At 45.8% G+C, this 21,283-nt stretch overlaps 1 protein-coding gene across 1 annotated transcript in view; it reads left to right on the forward strand.

Annotated features, from left to right (window-relative positions):
* The window catches only part of LOC6496117, a 67,280-nt gene that overhangs the window by 38,416 nt on the left and 7,581 nt on the right, over positions 1-21,283 (forward strand). Inside the window, exons 2-4 of the mRNA XM_014908148.3 lie at positions 6,038-6,108; positions 13,366-14,337; positions 17,763-17,923. Of these exons, the coding sequence (XP_014763634.1) occupies positions 13,483-14,337; positions 17,763-17,923 (1,016 nt within the window). The 5' untranslated portion in view covers positions 6,038-6,108; positions 13,366-13,482. The remainder of the gene's footprint in view (positions 1-6,037; positions 6,109-13,365; positions 14,338-17,762; positions 17,924-21,283) is intronic.

Here is a 21,283-nt window from a genome sequence, read left to right on the forward strand (position 1 = left end):
CCACTTGCCGCCTCCGTGCAAACAAAATGTATATATGAACACATATACCTGCCACGTAACACCGCCGAATAGGAGCTGTGAAATTTTCGCTTTCCGTGTTTGGCATTTCAATTGGAAAATGTGCGCACATTCGCAACGAAACTCAGACAACGGCCAAAACAACCCAGAATTTATGCTATAATTTTTTTGTTTTATGTGAGGACGATAACAATCATTTTGAGTGTTTGCTTTTGTTTTTGGGGGAGTGCGAGTGTGGAGGACGAAGGACCAAACAAAAAAATGCATTAACATTAGCGCTGTTTTTGCCTTTTTTCATTACACAAAATTATTTAATTTCCTGGAGGCGGCACGCAATTTGACGAGCGACTGACGGGCCGACGATCCTGCAGGGTGCGGCATGTGTCTGCTACTGCCACCCATAATGGCGCTGAGGATAATAATGATGATGATGTCCTGTGAAAAATCTACCGTTTTTTGCCCTTCGGAATTTCCTGCTCTGGATTCTGGGAACTTTTTCCGCTTCCGCTTATTTAGCGTTTATCGGAGGCCAAGTTAATGACTTATGTGGGTCATTAGCATTGAAGGCAGGCTCATATCCAGACATTGTATCCCCCAAGAACACTTTAATCTGGTACATTTTTATCCGATTTGGCAAAGCAAACCCCCATTATTCGCGTGACATTCAAAAAGTGCATTCACTTGCCGGAATGAAATCTGTTTGCAATAATATTCATCAAAAGCAATAACAGCCACTGGAGCAAGCTCCCCTCGACTCGACTCGACTCGGTTCGGGATTGATATGATATATAAAATTGCATTTATAAGCAATCATGTCAACGCCAAGAAAAATATGAAGAGACATCATCACTTCCCCCGTGGCACCAAAAAGTCAAGGATGCTTGCCACTCCTCGTATGCAGACGGTTTTTTGTGCTGCCGGAAAAATGGGGGAGAGCTGCGTGGAAAATTGTTCGCCACAAGGAACAAATTCACTTCACACCTACTCATGTTGGGCGAAAAAATGAAATCGAAACGGAAGCCGAGGAGTCTCTTCTCCAACAGGAAGTGCATTTGGCCCGACTTTACTTTTAGTGTCGACCTGCCACCGTGGCCCGCTGCCGTGTCACCTTGCCGCGGGTGCAGTCTCCATTCTTACTTACAAGTATTTGGCGCCATTAAAATTATTTCTTTTTCCCCGTTTTGAGTAAGATAGGAGGAGACAAGTTTTATGCTTGTTTGTCGGCTGCCCGGGGGCGTGAGGATGTCTGAGTCGGAAAATAAATTCCCCCGAAGGTGACACATGTGACTTTTAAAAGGGTGCTCGAAAATTTGCTTTAATGTCTCGCCTCCGAAACTATCTGAAATATTTTATACAGTTTTTACGAGCAAATGCCAAACTTCGTTAGCAGTAAAGGAGCCCAATAAAGCGCAGTTCAATGGGGAAATTTAATTTACGAGATTCGCTAATGAGACTATTTGTGGAACCTGCGAAAGCTGGGAAAACTTTAATTCCCTGTTTCGTTTTAAGAGTTCATTAGCGGCGAGGGGCCCTGGAAGCCCCGAAAAAGTGCAGCGTACAGAAGCTGCTTTAAAAGACAATCCGAAAATAAGTGGATTTCGAGGCCTTTAAAAGCCCAAAGTGTCAGTCTGTCAGTCAGCAAGGCACTTGTGCTCAATCAGAGGGTGCCCCTCCCCCGGTGCGGGGGCGTGTGAGTGGTGCGGTGTGGTGAAAGGGGGCGGGGCAGCGATGGGAGCCCCATAACTCAAATCATCTGAACGGCAGCCGGGGCCTAATGAAGTGTCCCAAAGTATCTGTTAATAGGTGAGGAGCGACGGCGAAAGAAAACCAAATTAGAGGGAAACAGAGTAAGAAAGCCTCACTTTTTATGGTCCGGCATTAAAAAGAAGAATTTCTCTGCCTATTTTATGGCTTTAAAGCGAAAAAACGGTAGACGGAAAAAGTGCCAAAAGCTTGTTAGGAGGAAAAACGCTCCTCATCTCCCAGCGACAGCATTTACATTTTGACTGCTGCCCCTGAAAACAGCATCTCGGCATCAGCATCAGCATTCTCCATCCAGTATCCACCATCCACCATCCAGCACCCAGCCATCCAGCATCAGCATCAGCATCATACCACATCAATCAGCAGCACTGGGCAACATTAAAATGGTAATTTAAAACCGCGAGAGGAGCCTCAGGATACCCGGCAGTGGGAGAAGTTGGGCAAGAGCCTGAACGCGAGGGGGCGAAGTCATCATGCCGACGTTTTAATGATTGGCCGTTGGCTTCTTTCCACCGTCGCCTCGCTCCAATGCTATGCAAAAATTGTATATCCTCTGACTCGTAAATCAAGGTTGCAACACCTAACCAGGTGCCCGGCGGAAGGGGCAGGAGCAGTGGCTAGCAGCTCGCAGCTCGGAGCTCGAAAATCGCGGAAAAGCCAAACTCCTGGCCAGACGCAGTAAAGTGTTTTGAGAAATGTCACCCGTGGGGCGTTTTTGTCATTTCAAAAAGTGTTCAATCAACTGTCAGCGAGCTCGATTCCTCCAGAAGATTGAATATATATCTGTCAGATACACTGTGTATCTTCAGCTGCCACTGTTGGACTTTAAGGACTCGGAACTCATTCTGCATAAACATTTAATAATTTAATAATCGGGCAGATTAACTCTCGGGGCAATTAGCCATTCACAACTCGTGTAAAATCAACAAGCCAGCCCGGCCACTTAGGAAGCATTTAAAATCCGCTTAGCATTGGATTTTGCTTAGCAAATGACCCACAAATGAAGCTCAAAATACGAGCATGCCCGCCTCCCGTCTTCCCTTTCAAAGCCCAGTTCCACCCACGCGGGTGTTGGGTTTCTCCCGTTGAAAGACAGGCAGGGGCGAATTCTTTCTCAAGTGTCTCATGTTGCAGAGTCTCACCCACCGAGGCTCTGAATCAGAGAAACCACACCTCCCCGACCCGAACCAGTTAGTGGAACTGAACTTTGAATTAAGTTGAGCGGCTTCCGTCACAACAAGCGCTTGCTTCTGCCACTCTGTGCCGGTAACTAAATACTTTCACGAGTGCGAAGGAGTTCCTCAAGTTACATTCGGAAACATTGTGATTTACAACGCCTGAAATATAATTTAAGTCTCGGAAAAAACTCATTCCCTCGTCAACATTTGTCGTTAGACTCCATCAGGGGTATTGGGAGCCAAAGGATGGAAATCATGGCCCCCTGCGAAGAATATATCTCCACCAATTTCCATCTGATCCTTGAGCGGAATACCTCAATCGATTCATGGATCGTGGATTCGTGGATTCCCCGTCATTCTTTTTTAAAAAATTTTAAAAATTTTTTTGTTAAAATTTCTGGGCTGTCCCCTTTAAAATGTGGAAAGTGCATGGAGAGGGCGATATGGCCTCCGGCGATAACTATATCTCCACCAATTTCCATCCGATTCTTAAGCGGAATACCTTAAACGATTTGTAGATCGATTCTCCATCAATCTGCATCAAAATCTAAAAACAAAATATTTTTTAAATTTTTTGTTAAAATTTCTGGGCTGTCCCCTTTAAAATGTGGAAAGTGCATGGAGAGGGCGATATGGCCTCCGCTGATGGCTATCTTTGCCAATTTCCATCCGATTCTTGAGCGGAATACCTTAAAAGATTTGTGCATTAATCTAAATTAAAACCTCGGAGCTTTTGCTTACTATTTTGTTTTTGAAGTGTATAATGAGTCCAGCTAAGAAGCAATTTCGCTTACCCAAAAGAGACACAAAGTTAACTGGCTTTGGGAGTTCAGCCACGTTCCCCAAACAATTTCTGGCGAGAGCAATTATTTGTCTAAAATAATTGCCAATTGGTCGCTGAAAAAAGCGAAAACAAAAAACGGAGAGACAATACAGACTAGACATCAAACAATCAAAGTTCTAGGGGTCCATCTGGTCGCTGGCTTTGACTTTCGCAATGGAGGACCCGGAGATTTGCCAATTGTTTCGGCTGCTTGTTAGTTGTCCAGCGATTTCCGTTTCCGCTTTCGAACCTTTCCGCTTTTCGAGTCCCAATGGTAACTGTAACTATAACTCCTCAGACTCCTGGAGAGTCCTGGAACTCCGTTCTCGGTGTCTGGCATTGAAATGAAAACAAAAGCCGCGCCACAAAGTCAAAGCCAAAGCCAAAGCCAGGCGAGAAATTGGCAATAGCTGAAGCGAATAGGCGACCAGTGGCTGGTAAGTGGGAGAAAGGATTCAACGGGAGGGTCTAAGCCATCATTGGTGTTTTATTAATGGCCGAAAGGGATGGCTGGAATTTCTGCTGCGTGGCTGCTTTTGGCATTCATTTCGTGGCCCAGACGGCCGCCCTTTTGTCTGGCCCGAAACAATAACAACAAAGCAATGAAATCGAAAAACGTGCTGTTGCCCAAAAGGGAATTTTTATTTGCCGTCTATCGGCATTATTGACTTTCAGGCTCTCACCGTCAGCTGTGGCCAAAAGGACGAAAAACTGAATGGAAAAAAAGAAACAGCGTCTGCGGTTTGCTTGGGAAAACACACTGAAGGTTACATAAAAATAATATTTCTGGCTTTGTGGGGCGAGGCCCCCCACTCTGTTTGCACTTCAACTTTCGTTTTCAATTTACGGGGATTTCTGGACCTCCGCCCTCATAAACACGGCGTAAAATGCACCTGAACTGCAGACAATGGGCTAGAAAAAGGTAATGGCCTGGGGCTCCTTTGAGGGGACATTGAGAAATGGGGAAAAAGTAATACATACACGGATTTGTGGTCTATAAAAGTGTTTCGTTTCCACTCAAACGAGTCTTAAAGCCGTGAAAACGCAAACCCCTTTTCGCCGCCCAATGCCTCCTAAGTGGTTACATTTCCAAATGATTCTCGTTATAATAATTTTGCGTAATTAGAATAAATGATGATTAAAATCATTAAAAAGTTTCGCTGAAGCGCATAAATTTCCAGCATAATTCAATTGCCGGCGATGAATTTTAATCAAATTGCCGAGAACTCTGAAAGTCAGTCGAGAGCCGCAGAGCCATCGATTACATCATCTCGTCAGCGGGCAGACAGACAGGCGATGAAGGAGGGGCTGCAGAGGCGGAGGAGTTTGCCGGCGGAGGTTGTCGGCTTAGTGTTCTGGAGTGTGGCAAATAAATTGACATTTAGCTGTGCGTGTAACAAGATCAAGTATACGCAACGGTGCCTTCGCTGCCAGCGATTCGACAGTGCAAACAGTGTATGCTGCTCATTAATGTTGCATGGTAGCTTCGCCTGCTTGCCTCTAATCGAATCTGCCCCTCCGGCTCCCCATTCTGCTTCTGCTGTGAGTCTTTCAACATTTTCCAAAACGTAAACCCAACTGACAGCAAAGCAACCAAGTTTTTCCCCCACGACAAGAGGTCATACACAGTACGTCATGTCGGAGCTCAGGGCTGCGAAGGAAAGCCTCGGTGGTGCCTCGACGGGGAAACTAGGAAATCTATAACATGCCACCTGACGTTTTGATGTGGCGATTAGTTCGTGTCCTGATTGTGTCCTGTTTGCTGTGGTCGTTGCTCGGCTTGTGGGGGAGCTCAAGGGCCTGGCAAGGAGTCAGGGATGGCAAGCTAATGCTCTGTGTTTTAATTTAAAAACAAACAACTCATTAAAAGAGGAAGAAGCCTTGATGACTTGACAAACAGTACGCCCTTGTTATTCCCAATAAAGTAAATATTCTTTGCCTGCAACCCTGACTGGCCTGCGTGCCACCGCCCCTTGCCCCATGTGCAACAGCGTCTTGCATGTGCAACAACCTTTTCGATGTCCAAACCCCCAGTTAAGTTGTTAGCCCCGTTGACAGTGATGAAAACTTTGCTGACAGGCCAGGGCTGCCAGCAAATTGGTTGCTCAACGGCGGCAAGATGAGGGTCCTGGAGAGCCACACACTCCACCGAGCAATCGATACAATTACCGGCTGCAAGACACAACTTTATGGATTTTCAAATAAAACTTTGCCACTTCTCCTGACCTAGATTTCCCTCCTTTTCTATTTCCAGAGAGATGAAATAATTGCTGCCAGCCAGCCAAACAGATAGTCTCCCACTGGAGGGCACTTGATCCTAGTAAGGTAAGTTGCAGATGAAACATTGGGGTAGTAGTCCTAGTTTTTAGCGGAAATGGCGCATGAAACCAATTTGCCGCCCTCACACCTGTTGAAGAAGCCGATTTAAGGAACTTTTCATCAAATATCCTGACCCCGGAACAGGAGGAAGCAAAAGGACGAGTAGAATTTAATGCAACACGGAAATGCCAGAACGGAGCTCTTTTTAGAGCTCGAGAAATTTTCCAGAAGCTCTTTCCACTTCCGCAAAAAATGCAAAGAGGATGTGGGTCCTGGGCGGCAAAGGTAAATAGGGAAATGGGCGAGCATCCGAGCAAAAGTAAAAGCAAAAGTAAAAGTCCAAGACCAACAATGCGAATCTGCTAACCGCCTCGGGGGCTACACACTCCAGTAAACAGTTGCTACTTCGGGCCCTCCTGCCCTAGTTCTTTGGCCAAAGTTTTGACAAAAATTTAATTAAATCCACGTCAAAGTCAGGCGGCAAGAAATTCAACATTCAACATTACTGGCTTCGGTGTCAAGCAACAAGTATCTGAACATTTCGGGTTTTCCGCGCAAGTTGCCCAAATAAGCCGATTTTCATGGGAAATTCCCATTGTGCATTCGGCAAATATTATTCGATGTTGCCCTGGAAATACGGGTTGCTTTGACTAAATAAATTTAAATTACATTTACGTGCTTCCTCCGCCATTGCTCTGCATTCGGGGAGCCATGAATAAATAAACTTTATGCGTAAAATAATTCAATTATAGGCGCCTCACATGTGCGTGTGGGGAGGGTCCTACCGCTTCCCAAGGACCCTTTTGTGGCTGCCCTCCTGTTATAAATAAATGGCTTGAACAATTTTTTCGGGTCCTGCCGGAGTCAGTTCATTGATTTTGCTTTTGATTTATTTTTACCGGAAAAGGTTCTCCCTTTGCTGATGAAAAATATTTATGGCCTAAATCGATTTGCATGTTTTTAAATGAACTGGAGCGGGAGGAAGTCCGTGCATCCAAATACCTAATTGTCAAGCAGAAACTTTTGACCGTAAATCACTCGGCGCGGATCAACAGGTTGCCAGATCCAAGCCCATTTAATTAACAATTGCTTTCCCCTTGTATGTGTGGGGAAAAAAGAAACGAAAAGAAAAGCGAGGAAAGCCAAGCGGAAAACTCCCGAAAATCGATGGACAGACCCCGAAAAATTCCTCTCGATTCTGGCTGCCAGTTGCAATTAAAAGGCCATGAATCCAGATCTTTTGTGCTCCCCCAGCCACGCCCCCTCCCTCTGCGCCCATCTGGCGGCAGTGTGGGGGCGTGGCTGCCTTGGAAAGTGAGACACTTGAACGGAATTGAACACCAACAGCTGGCATTAAGCGATGTCACTTCCAAAACGGTTCCTTGTAATTTATTGATTTAAACGGCGGACTGGAATCTGCAAAATGCTCTTAAAACATTTCACTTTTTTAATTTTCTTTTTTATTGCATAATTTAATTTCCCCACTCTTGTATTGCCCAACAAAAGCGACCGTACCCCTTCTTATTTTTCTGCTAATAAAATTATGAACATGTTAATTCCTTCCACTTATTTAGCTGCCAATTAATAAATTTTCAAAAATTCCATGTCCCCTAGTTTTCCCCAGTTTTTCTTCGGTTTTCCGCCGCACTCTGCCCCCTGCCGGGTGCCCTAGATGTGTCTGGCATATTAATGAACATTTGTTTCTTCGCCGGGGAAGGAAAATTTATGGGCTCAGGTTAAATTCCTGGGATTCTCCCCTGTCGTATTTCGGCGTTGGCTCAGTTCGGTTCGGCGCTGTTCATTTGTTAAATTAATTTATGTTTGTTGACTCTAAAATTTTTACAACATATTTTGCATGAGGAGCCTGAGGAGGGGGAAAGTATGTCTTTCGTTTAACCCTTTTGATGTATGGGGAATTTATATTTTTGTGACAGAAACTTAATGGAAACGGTTGGGAAAGCGCCAACTTGGGCAACTTTTGTTTGTTAATAAATAGTGCGAGTGGGGAGGGGTTCAAGAACTGCTCGACTTAATTTTCTGGTACATTTAATTCGTCCTTTTAACTCGCCAGCAATATTTCCCGACCTGACCCACACACATTATCCAAAATTCTAAACTCACACACACTCGGGCCCATAAATACTCGCCGCCCGCCCCTCGAACAGACACGCCCCCCTCCTGAACTTTGACCCAAATGGCGGAGCTCATTTGCATAGTCGTCCTCTCGAAAAAAGCACAAAATAGGGACTCCCTTAAAGTGAATTAAATATGAAATCTACTTAAATATTTGACTGCCCCGAGTGGAGCGCAGAGTCTCGTATGTGCGACGGTCCCTTAACCCATTCGTTAACCCCCCTAGCAGGAGCCCTGCCCCGCCAAAAAATATAAAACAAGCAACCCCCAAGTGGACAATCCAACAAAACAAAAGAACCCAGAAAGCGAGACTCTAATTGTTATATGTTTATCCGCAAAGCAAACTATGACCGCACCAGGAGAGACCTAGAAACTAGGGGGTATCCTGGTCCAAGGACTTTCTCTCAGTGTGTGTCTGTGTGTGGGCTTTATCCCTCTAGTTGACTTTGGCAATTTTTTAATGTGCGCCACTGGCTCGGGACTCGGGACCCGGCACTCCGCAGCCCAAAATGTATTTCTCTTCATTTTTTATGCATGTGCTCTGGGGTTGGGAGGCGAAAAAAAGGTTTGCGTGCCAAATTATTGTGCCAGTGGCCTAAAGCTTGTTTTTTTAGCCACCAACCATTCCAACTGGCTCATTTATTTCCTGGTTCTTTTTCCGTGCCAGCAGCCAAACGCAAAGTGCGTTGTACTCTCTCCCCGTATATACGTTCGTGCACAGACTACCAAAAAAAGTATCGATTTTTAGATTGTCCAACAGGACGTATGAGCGATGTAGGGGCGCCACGGGAAAGGGGTCTCTGGGACCTGTAAACTGTTCAATGTTAGTGGGCTAAAGTCCTGAATTTCTGGCAAACTTCTTGAAGCTTAATTTCTAGTGCCGTAAAAATGTGGAGAGCGCCCAAGGACTGCAACTCCTTCGTATCCTATATCATCTGAGGCTTAAGCGGAAGCATAAACTTGGTTCTCAGCAGCTTCCGCCTTTTTGCTCCAATTCCCACCAACTCAACTCCATCCCGGCACAATAAAAACGAGTTAAGGATCTCTAAACCATTTTAAACATTTAGTGGACCGCAGCATCAAAAAAGGAAACAAAGGAGCAGCCTGGAAATAAACACAGAAACTGCATATAAAGATAAAATATTTCATTCGCCGGCTCTTGTGTCTTTTTTATTCCGTAGACTTAATGCAATTGTCGCATTATTTCTCTCGTACTTCTCCGGCCACTTGGCGAAACACTCTGCGGAATGAAGTATACACGGCGACAGATATATATAAGAACATATATATATTTTTAAATACCTCACACGAGCTCCTATTCTTTTCTCCGTGCTCCTCTCTATTGGATGGCTGTTGTATTTTGGGTTTTTATTTTGCCGCATGGCGTCTCGTCTGGCGTCTGCCACGGCGTCTGCATTTGCCGCGGCATGTGGCAAGTGGGGTGGTGGCAAGTGGGGAGCTGCCTCTGGTTATTAAGCCATTTTGGTGCTCCTTGGGAGTGGCGGGTTGTTGCAAATCAAGCAAAGTGTTGAAAAAAACTAAATTAAATTAAAATTCTTGGCCTGCCGCCGCATCACATATGCGCAAAGTTTTTATTTTCCCAGGCTCTGGCATTATTTTTTCTGGCTCGGCTTAAAGGAGATTAGTCAGAAAAAGGCGCTTATGTCTTTTCTACAACAATAGAAAGTATTCTTCAAATAAACACCGAACCATCGAGCCAAAGTGCATCAACTATTTGGGAGGCACCTTTTTCCATTTAGCTGTTTTGGTTTTTTGGCAGCCTCCTAATTGCCAGACTCTTCTAGCCTGGCAACCAAAAATTGCATTAATTATGTGGGGCGAGGGGCAGGAAAATGGTGGGAAAGCTCTGGCCACTGCACTGCCTGGTGACAACAACAATTCATCTTTGACGGCAAGTGCCAGGAGGACTCATAGACACCCGAGACCCCGGACAATTTGTGCGTGAAAATCTGGGAATTCGTTTCTTTGTTTTGCCTGGGCAGAGTGTTTGCCTATCCAATAATTCTGCGGGGCAAGACCAGGAGGAGGCCCCAGTCCCAGCCCCAGTCTCGGGTCTCTGGGAAGAGGAGCGAATGCTAATCTTGATAAAAATAAACGCACTCGGGCACGTTGCTACAGAGAGAGAAAACAAAAGTAAATACAAGTGTTGCAAGTATTTCTTCAACTAAAGTGCCTGTTTCTTCTGGAGAAGAACTCTTCACTGTTGTATTATTTAGATTTCTTGGATCACTTTATTTCTTCCCGTGCGGAGCCAAAGCGGGGCGAGCAAAGACAGCATCTCACGTTTTTCGTCGCATTTTCAATTTGCTTGGCATTTGCCTGCACTCTGGCCATTGTCAGTCGGACACCCTGCCCCTTCCACGAATCCCCTGCCCCCACCAGGCCCTCCTTAGACCTTCCGCAGACCCTCCCCAGACCCCGGCTACCAACTAAGTGAATATTAATATTGACTTTGTGTGCTCTTCGCATAGTTCACAAAAGTTTTTCACCTTTGATTGCTTGACTTGACTTGGCTCCTCTCCTCCTAGGATGCCTTCCTTCCTTCTGGCTTCCTCCTGTCTGAACCCTGACCTCACCTCGAATCCCCCCGTTGTGAGACCCCTCCGCTGCCATTTGTGGCCTTTAAAGTCAATGGCATGCTCAGCGGTTCTTTTTCCTGGAAAATTTATGTGCAAACTTTATGCGTGGCACACAGAGTCCTTGGCTTTCCTCGCTCGCTATTTCTATTATCAGCATTTGTTGCTCCGCTCTGCTCTGCTCTGCTCCGGTGCTTTTTTGCCACTCCCTTGTCCGCCCCCGCTTTGGCATTATTTTCCCATTTTTATGGCATTTAACTTCAAATGAGGAACGTGGGATAAGGATACTGGCAGCCCCTCGGGTTTCCGTTTTCGGGTGTCGCTCCTCGAGCCTTTCCCAGGCTCCCCACCTGGAGACAAAAAATCCAAAAAACAGACTCCAACAATGTCAATATAATTAAATGAAGCTTATAAAACTGAGGAGGGAGGTGGCCCGGGTCCTGGCATTCCTGGCAAGCACATACAACATTGTTGATTGGATTTTTCGTTTAGCTGCAGTCATAAACCGAATGAATATGGTGGAAGATCTCGGGGGCGGGGCAATGGTACAAGACAAGCCTAAATGAGATGAGAACATCCCGGAAGGATACCCCTCGGATTATGGCCGGCTTAAAACTGTAAGTCCTGGGGAAAAACTTGTACAAAAATTGATAAGCATGCTAAGAGTGAAAATATTGATTAAAAAGCTTCTGTCAAGATGGAGTTTCTTTTTCTCCTTGAAAAGAGTGCAGCATGTCCTTTCTACTGGTACTATGACACTTTTAGTTGGCCTTATTTAATTAACCCATTGAAACGAGCCGGGTTCGATCTGTTCCGGGCTTGCACTCAAAGTGCAGGCCCAACTTTGGACTTGTTGTTTGGCCTTTGACATGCCCCGAGCCCATTCGACTGCTGCTTTTGGCCACTTTCCCCTCGGGCCGGCAGCTTGCTTTCAAAATATTTGCCACAATGAAATCATGCTTGTTTGTGTGTGGCACCTACCACCCTCCAGCCATCCTCCAGCCGCTCCTCCAACCACTTATAGGCCTCCAGCCCCCACGCCCCAAACATTTTTGGCGGCGCGGGCCACAGAGGGTTGCTTCAAAGTTGAGTTCGCTTGGCGTGCGAAAGTTTATTAAAAACTTTGTGTGCTTTTTGCAAACAAACACAAACACACTGGCACACCCCCTACATACCCTACACCCCTCTTATATTTTTGCAAAAGGAAGAAAACAACAAGAGCAACTGCCATGTGAAACTTAATAATTCACACGGGAGTGAATTTTTCACAATTTTCACTTTTTTCCCACCGAGCCCAAAGAGGCAAGCGAAAGGCAGAAATGGCAAAGAGGAGGTTGGACTTTTTTTTGCCAATTTTATTGAAGCGTAAAATATGAACCAGAACCACAAAACTGAATGAATGAATGGGAGAGTGGGCGGTGGGCGGACTGGGCGGCTGAGGGTTCAGAGGATCCTGCGGAACACACACACGCCTTCTGTGTGGGGCATCCAACTTTTGTTGACATTATGGAACCTCAAAAGTTTGCGTTTAACTCTTTATTATTTGCTTTACAGCTAGTTAGGGCTATTGTTCGCAGTGTATGCCTGGGCGGGGTCAGGGGGCAGGCTTCCTCGGTCCATTGTCTGTGCTTTTGTATGCAAATCGGAGCCCGAAAGACAGACTCACGAGTGGAATTGAAAGGCCGGCCTCTGCAGCCGCAGTACCCCCTTGTTCATAATTTGTTAATTACTTAATTGAGTGTTGCCTTTCGGCAAACATGTAATTCCATCTAAATGGGGGCTGCCGGGTAAGAGGATTGGGGACTTGTATACTCCAATTTAAAGGGTTTCTAAGCCAGGCATCTTTGGGCTTGAATATCTAGTCCCGTCTGCCGGTTGCTCCTTAATTTTTATGAATATGTATTTGCGGAATGGCCGCAACTATTAGACGCTCCGGCAGACTGCATTATGCAAAACTTATAAACCATAAAATGCAGCCTACTGGGCCTAGACCCTGTCGGCAGGCCCCTCACGATGCTCCTGGCCGGGTAAGTCAGCAACTTTCGAATGCAAAGTTGTCAGCACAAAAAAGTTAACGCCAAGAGACCCAACTAAGCCGACTCTACGGCTCTCCATTTCTCGGCTCCCAGTCTGCAGTTCGCAGTGCTCAGGTTCTGTCTGAGTCTCGACTTTTATGAAATATTAGCCACCAACTTATGCACATAAATCTTGCAGTGTCGTACTTGCCGCAAAAGTTTTTCGTGAATGCCCCGAAAAAAAGACTAAGGAATAAAAGATTCCTCCCAAAAAAGGTGTGAAAATAATGCAGAAGCCGACGTTGAGTCCTTTTAAATATCCCATTTCAAATTACCAAGTATCTTCATTAAAATTTACGCTAATTTGCACAGCGAGTGGCAAGGATACTTTATTGGCAGCAGGAGTGGCAAGAACCTAGGGTTTTCGGAGTGGAAGATGGAAGGAAAAGGGAACTTTACTTTATCATTGTACTGTAATATTAGTATTAACTCATTGTCCTTATTTTTCATTCAAACAGAGCTCTTTGGAAGCCATCATGTCCGACAACAAGTGGTAACATTACAAGGCACCACAAACCGGAAAAGAGGAATAATTATTGAACCGGAAGCGGAAGAGAAAGAGAAGAAAATACAAAATGGCCGCAAACCGAGCACAAGCCACAACAAGAACATCAACCACAACGCCCACAAGCAGGAGCAGGTCCTGCCTAAGTGAAGGGATTCCAGGATGCTGCCTCGTACTGGTCCTCGTAATCCTCCTGCCCCTGGAAAGCCTGGCCTTCTGCCCCTCCAAGTGCCAGTGCCTGGGCGGCGAGGCCAACAGTCGGGCCCTGTGCGTGGACGCCGCCCTGGAGGATGTGCCCATCCAGCTGAATCCCGAGACCAAGTACATAAATCTCACCCTGAACCGGATAAGGAACCTGGCGTACTCGCTTCCCTTCTACATGAAGCTGGAGATCCTGGATCTGTCGCAGAACATCATCGAGACGCTGGGCTCGAAGAACTTTGAGTACCAATCGGAGCTGCGGACTCTGAACCTCAGCCGGAACCTGGTCAGCTCTCTGCACAAGCACGCCTTCAAAGGACTCACCAACCTGCTGCTGCTCGATCTGAGCTTCAACCGCATCGAGACAGTGCATCCCACTGCCCTCAGTGATCTGGCCGCCCTGGTGGAGCTGGACTTGACGAACAACAACATCGTGAGCCTGGAGGACAACAGCTTCAAGGGCATGGCCACCCTGGAGGTGCTGGTCTTCCGGAACAACCGGCTGCTGGACGTTCCGGCCACCAATCTGTGGCACTTGCATGCCCTCAAGTCCCTCGACATGTCCGACAACCTGGTGGAGTTTGTGCGGAACGACAGCTTCGAAGGACTGAAGGAACTGCTGGCCCTAAGTCTCAGGGGCAATGTGATGAGCGAGCTCGACGTCAGCGCCTTCGAAGGACTCATCTCGCTGAAGCATCTGGACCTGGCCGACAATAACCTAACGGTTGGTATAATTTATGATATATATTTAAAGTTTGCTGATCGCAAATCAACCCCTCCTCAATATTTAAAATCCGTTTTGTTTAAACCTAAACCCCAAGTGTGAAATTGAACAAACACTCGTGCCTGGCTTGACTCATAAATTCAGACACTTTGCCAGGACAAAATCCTGTGAGCAACACTTTGCCAAAGCGGATTTCCCGACCCCCCTGCCTCGTTTAAGTTGGTCCTTCCTGGACTGGAGTTTTGCCTGCATTTTGCATACGCAAAATTAATAACCATAACTCTCGTGTTTCGCACACACACACACTGCCTCGCACGCACTCGGCAATGGAGTCCTTTCGGCGGGCCCATGTCCTTTCTGCTATTTATGCATGCAAACATGTCCGTGTCGGGCTGATTTCTGCCGTTTTTGCCGCTCCAGTCCGGTGGGCGATGTTGCATGGTCTTTGCTCAGACCTCCCCCTCTCCATTCTAGTTACTTCGCCCGTTTCCTGGCAACTGAGCTGGCTTTAAGCCCGGAACTTTACGACCAGACAGTGCTGCAGGAGCGTCGAACTTAAATTGAGGGGTCAAGATAAAGAAATGCGAGAGATCTCGAACTCGAGTGCCTAAACTGCGCTGTCTTCCGAGATTTAGACGCCAAATAGTGCTGAGAAATGCTTTCCACTATCGCTCTTTAAAATCTGCCTTAAAGAAAGTCTTTAAACTGGCCAGACCAAATCATTATAACACGGTTGCAGAACTCTCGGTTGAGTTGAGCACAAATCCCCAGGCTTAAAGGTGAAATTGCATGTCCAGTGTCCTCTCCCCCAGCCAGAGACATGGAAACGAGGGGCCTCTCCAGCCAGAAAGTCTCCAGATATGCGTTTTTATGTAATCAGAGACAGGACAGCACTGAGAGAAATCTCTAAAGGAAAGGGGTTCTCTCTTGGCAGGAGCAAAGATATATCCTTCAGTGCAGCAATAGGTGTAGTTGGCAACAGCAGCCGACTGTTTATGCAAACTGATGGATGCAACGCAACCGAGTCCAGCACTCGCCTCCTCTCAGTCCGTGCCCGGACGTGCGGGAATCCCGGGCCGGCACATACTTATGGTCGTTACGACGGGATAAAGTGTGCGTGTATGCCCTGTTTGATGGCTGCACAAGGATTTCTAAGCAGGTGCAGCAATAGCACTGGCAGCAGCAGCAGCAGCCAAAGCAGCAACCGCGTAGTCAACGGCAACTGACGTTGCTGAGGAATTTATGGCGCTCGGAATCAGTTCGAAACTACTTAAAATACCTTTTGGCATTTTGTAGTTGAAATATGGTCTGCCATGGTCTACCGCCCACCTTTCCACTCACCGCACATCCTGCGAGTCCTGCCAACCTGTTTGGGTATTTTCAAATGGCATTCTTTTTCCCATTGGACAGATTGTTGTTTTATTATGCAGGAAGCAGGAAGGGTGAGTGCAGGATCCGTGGATCTGCCCCACCGACATTCTGCCCCATTTTGGCATGCGGCTAGTATATAAAATTGTTGTCTGCATCTGCATAGTTTCCCCGGAAAGGACCACCAACGGAAGGGGGCTAGGTATTGAAGGGGCATTGTGTCTGGAGTCTGTAAAATGCAAAAGTTGAATATGATTTATGAAGTGTGTTGAATTGAAGCTCAGACATGAGCTGTTCTTTCTCTGGAAAGAAATGCCATTGACTGGGAATTAATTTCAAAGGGATTACCATTAGGTCGAGGCCCTCGGAGAGCCATGTCGCTTAATTTGCTGAACGGAGATCCGAAATAAAATGAAATAAATGGCTGAAGTAAACATTTGCAATAATTGTAAATTGTATTTTATTTTTCCATCATCTTCGATTCAGTTGAATCAGTTTTAAACTTTGGACAAAAAAAAAAAATTTATTTGAATAGGAAACACGGCCAGGAATAACTTTTGCACAATTTTACATTTTCATAATTCGGAAAAAAAATGTTTGTTCGCAAACCGGAGGCAGGAGGATGATTTTATTCACTAAGTGCATAAATATACACAAACACGGCACTCATCTCTCAGATTAAACAGAATAATTGCGAAATATTCCGGAATACATTTGAGTAGAGTTTTGATTTTGTTTTTGTTGCGTACTGCGTGTATTTATTTTCATTTTCAGTTTTTTATTCATTTATTGCATAAATTTTGCGTTCCGATGCACAACTGCAGAATCGTTATACTGGAAACTTTTGTGCGAGTCTCTCGTGTTGTCTTTACAGAGAATTTTCGCATATGTGCGTCGGGGTAAATAAATAATATTTAAGGTCGGAAGGGTTAAAGTGTGTTGGCTTTCAAGTTTTTCGTTTTATTAGATTCTTTGCTTTCATGCCCGTTTTTGGACTCTTTTTAGACTCAAAAGCAAGAGGGAAATGGGAAATTAAATTGAATAATCAAAGTCAATATAATTTCACTTTCTTTTCGGCCACTTTTCCACAGTTTGCCCTTACGGGGGGCAGCAGGGGAAAAGCGTTTTAATTAGTCCAGCAGTCGGCGCTTTTCCTTTGAGAGCAGTGCAAACATAAAGGGTGGAACTGGAAGTGGAAGTGGAAGGAAAGAACTGTTGCCATTTGGTTAAACAATTGCCCCGCCTGGCCTACATTGCGTATGCGTAATGCTTTTTAATTTTCAACCATTTTCGCCAGTGCCTTATGAGCTGGGCCGGCGTTTGAAATCATTTGCCATACTGCTCCCTGTGTTTTCCCAGTTTTTCCTGGTTTTCCATGCCTTTTGGTTTTTTTTCCTGCCGCCCCCATCCTAGAAGTTCATTACGTTATCGCAGAGTGTGTTCGTGTCCGGACGCCTGGCACGTAGCTTCCGACACGCCAAGGGAGGGAGCTGGAGGCAGCGGGGCCAGCTGAGGGATGGAGCGAGAACAAAGGCGGGGAGGAGAGGAAGGTGAACACAACAGGCGCCCAAAATTACAGCCAAAAGCTTTCGCCCGAAAGGAAGCCTTTTCTTTTATGCATGCCACACTCCTCGAAGCTGTCTTGCTGCTTGTAACAAATTCGTTGCAAGATTGATTTTATTGCCCCCGAAAACAGAGACGAATTTGTTGGCCAGCGAGTGATTGGTAACGAAAAAAAGGGTACCAGAAGCAGGAGCAGGAGCAGGAGGGGCCCGAAAGCACGGCCAAAAAGGAAGTACATGACGCGCGTTTCCGCTTCCGCTGCAGTCGCTTTACTATTGATTGTTACTTGTTTTTTGGTTTGTGTTTTTTCCTAGTTCTCTACATTTTTCGGGTTGGGTCGTGGGAGGACCTCGACCCGCGAGCCGACCGCAAACCGTTTGTGAGCTGAGTGGCCAGCATTAATATTTGATGGGATCCATTCAGCTCGATAAAAGTTTTCATTTTTGTTTTGAATGCTCTCTAAAACGAAATACCTCTATCATTTTTTATTGCAGATGGTGCCCACCCAGCAGCTCTCGAAACTTTCGAACCTCACCTATCTGAACCTGGGCGGGAACCGGTTCTCCCAGCTGCCCGCCGTCGCCTTCCTCAACCTGTTTCATTTGCGCGAGCTGCACTTGAGCCGGCTGGACTATTTGCAGCGCATCGATTCGAGGTAAGTTCCAAACTTTGCAAACACCCAAACTGGGTCAGAGAAAACGAAACTATTTGCTCCTCGGGCGAGAGCTAACAATAAACAAGACAGCAGGCACCCTAAGCGCCTGTCGGGCTGCTTGAAAGTTTAACGTCTTTTTTCCTCTTCCAGAGGCCAAAGTTCAGTGTTGTGGCTATAAAATAATTTGGAACTTAACTCCAAGGACCTAAAGTCAACACTAAGCCGGTCTAAGCTCTTAATTATCTTGTGCACAGTTTAAACGCTCACTATTTTCCACAAAACTCACTTCGGCAGATGAATCTTTAAATGCCCCATTAAGTAGGCAATAGATTTCGAACCCCCCAGCTCACAGAATGGCAATTGGAAATTCGAAACTCTTTGAGCCTCCGTCTAATCATACAATTCACTTTCACACATTTGCACGTGACCTCCACGCCCAGGACCTCCCAAGCAAATAAGTGCACTGAAAATAAATAGTTTAACAAGGTTGTAGGGTGGATAGAGTCCTTCAAACTAAGAGGCTGAGCCTTCAGTTGTTATTTCTTCCCAACTATTATTTTGGAGAAAGTAAATCTTTTTCTTCAGTGTATTGCTCAGCTGCAGAACTAAGCAGCAGACAAATCATTATTGCTCAATGCAATCAATCATGCCTAATACGCTTTGGTAATAAGATGCCACCGCACAAACGCCAGACGGGTGGTTGTGGGCGGTGGCAGGCGGCAGTCGGCTGGCTGGAGGCGTGGCATGGGAGAAATGCTTGAGCTCAACTCGAGCATATGTTAATTCAATAATTCCAGGCAATTTTCATATCAAATCAATGAGCGAGGCGGGCGGAGACCCCCTTTGACTTGGCCATGTCAATCACCCACCACCAGCAGTTGAGGCAGTAGCGGTAGCAGCATCAGCCTTATGCTCCGTGCCCTGTGCCACGCCCTCTGGGCGTCATGCCGCCTTTACAATGACATTAACATGACTTACATGACAAGTGCCGAGCGAGATAGAGACGGCTAGAGGATGTGCAGAAGGAGAGGCGAGCGGCAGCTCTTCATACGCCATTTAAATGAGTTTAATTTGGAATTTTCGTTTGATTTTCTTGCCCCAAGTTTAGTGGAAGCTTGTCCTCATGCATGTACATGCCACACGCCACCCTCCGAGCACCCCCTGGCTGCCTGCCCCTGCCTGGCGCCCCTCAGTCCCGTCTGTTGGCCTTTGTAATTGCTTTTGCTTTTTGTTTGGCTTTTGTTTGGTCTCTGTCTCAGTCTTGTGTAAACTTTTGCCTTTCCCCCCGGCTTGTTCGCAGACTGTTGAAATTGTTGCTCAATCTGCACACACACACACACACAAATATACAGCCATGTGTGTCCTGTTCGGCGGTATGTCCTGTCTGTGTTGACTGATTTGCAAACTAAATTTCTGACAAACCAAAGGATTCACTGTCGAATTCGCCAGATTTTCCTTCCTTATGCTAATTTTGGAAGGGAATGTGTGGAAAGCCAGTATAAAGGATATCAGTTAAGTTTCTTTAAAATATGTCCTGCCAATTCTTTTGGTTCAAAGACATACTTTTCCCTACATGACATAATTTCCTGCTCCACATAGAAAGAAAGGAAACGAATACAAAATTCATTTGTCCAAAGGGAGAAAATAAGTCTCACAAAATATTGAGGAGGTGGCCGAACAATTCGTCCTGGGAAAATAAAACACCTACCCCCACAGTATACCTTCCTTAAAGGAAATAGCGAAACATTTTAAAGTTTCAGAGAGTGAGTGGAAAATGGAAACCCCAAGCCCCAAAAGACCGAAAGGACAAGCGGCAGGGACATGTAAATATTTATGCAAATGCGTTAATGGAAATCTGAAATGCGGATAGGTTTGTCGGGCTGTTATAAAGTCAATGACTGCGGGCGAAAGGACGACGGAAGAGCTGCGATGGCGGCACGGTGATACCAAAGTTTATGGGGCGACAGGATACATTTCCCCATAACCCAGGCATGTGTGTGCTCTGCCATACTTTCTCGTCCTCATCAGATCGCTGCTCATTATGGAAACCTTACACCTAAACAATCTGCGCGAGTCCTTGCAAAATTCATTAGGCAGCAGCACGTTGTCCCCAAAACACCATCCACCACCCACCCACCATTCTGCGGCGCAAACAACCCTTCGGCACAAGGACAGAGGTGCAGGATATCAAAGGGAATATGAAGTGAACATGACTTAATAGCCAGAAAGCCAGTGTCTGGTAAAAAGGACCGACCTTAGGTGTCGGTCGGTTTATTTGGTTGCGGATTTCAAAATTGAAACTAATTGTTTTAAAATTTATGCGCGGTGGGGAAGGACATGTGTGACATTTGTTTTGCGGCAGCTTTTGGGGTGGCTTTCATGTCCCCAAAAAATGTTTGGCCGTGCTTTTGAATCTTGTGGATAATTCATCCGATTTGAGTGAAGTTTAATGGTGTGGAAGTTGCTCTTTAATGGCTTGGAACTCAAAGTATAGAATGGATTGTGAAAGTAATTACATGTACTAACAAACTATTACTATCAAGCATATCCTTTAAGGAGAAAGCTAATTGAGATGACTCCTCTGGCCATTTTAATTTTAATTTTTCACCTGTAGCCAAGCTTTCGAGCTGTTGCTACCTCATTATTCCAATGTTTAGCTTTATTTAAGTTCTCAGCATTCTTGTCAGCCCCTTTCCCACTTCAAGTGCACCCGAGGGCTGGGAAAGAGGGCGAAACATGCATATGCATAAATAGACAGTCTTAGAATTCTCCCCCTGGCCTCTGTTTTTTGGGTAAATACGCATAATAGGTACTCACAAGCTGCTGCTGTAGCTGCCGCCTTGAAATACTTCCCAGCTCATAATTTATGGAAAAATATGGCCAAGAAAGGAGCAAGGAGGGGCCAGGGCAGGCCAGGGCAGGGCAGCATGTTTATGTTTTCCTGTTTCCGTAATTTCTTCCTGCCCTGCCAGCGCCAGCCCTTTCTCCGGCCCTTGTTATTGTTGTTTAGCTTGCATTTTTTAAGCACTCAGTCTCGCGAAAATATTCATTGCATACTTTTGTAAAAGACAAATAGACGAACTCGGGTTCAGCAGGGTCTTGCCATTGTGTTTTTGTTGGCCCTGCCTTTGTTTATTAAGAACCTGGCATCTCCGCCCCGTTGGCTCATTAAGCTGACACATTTTCCTCCTCGATGCTGCAGCATTTCACTTAATTAGGAGCCAGAAAAAACTGGCTTTCTCCTGCAAATGGCAGTCCATTGAGATTGTATTGAAAGTTCCATTTAACGGCCACTTTAGGCCCTCTTGTCGTCCAATCGAAAACATGGGGAATGTCGCCAGCACAAATGTTGTCATAATT

The sequence above is a fragment of the Drosophila ananassae genome, chromosome 3L (assembly GCF_017639315.1).
Source record: "Drosophila ananassae strain 14024-0371.13 chromosome 3L, ASM1763931v2, whole genome shotgun sequence".
Lineage (NCBI taxonomy): Eukaryota > Metazoa > Arthropoda > Insecta > Diptera > Drosophilidae > Drosophila > Drosophila ananassae.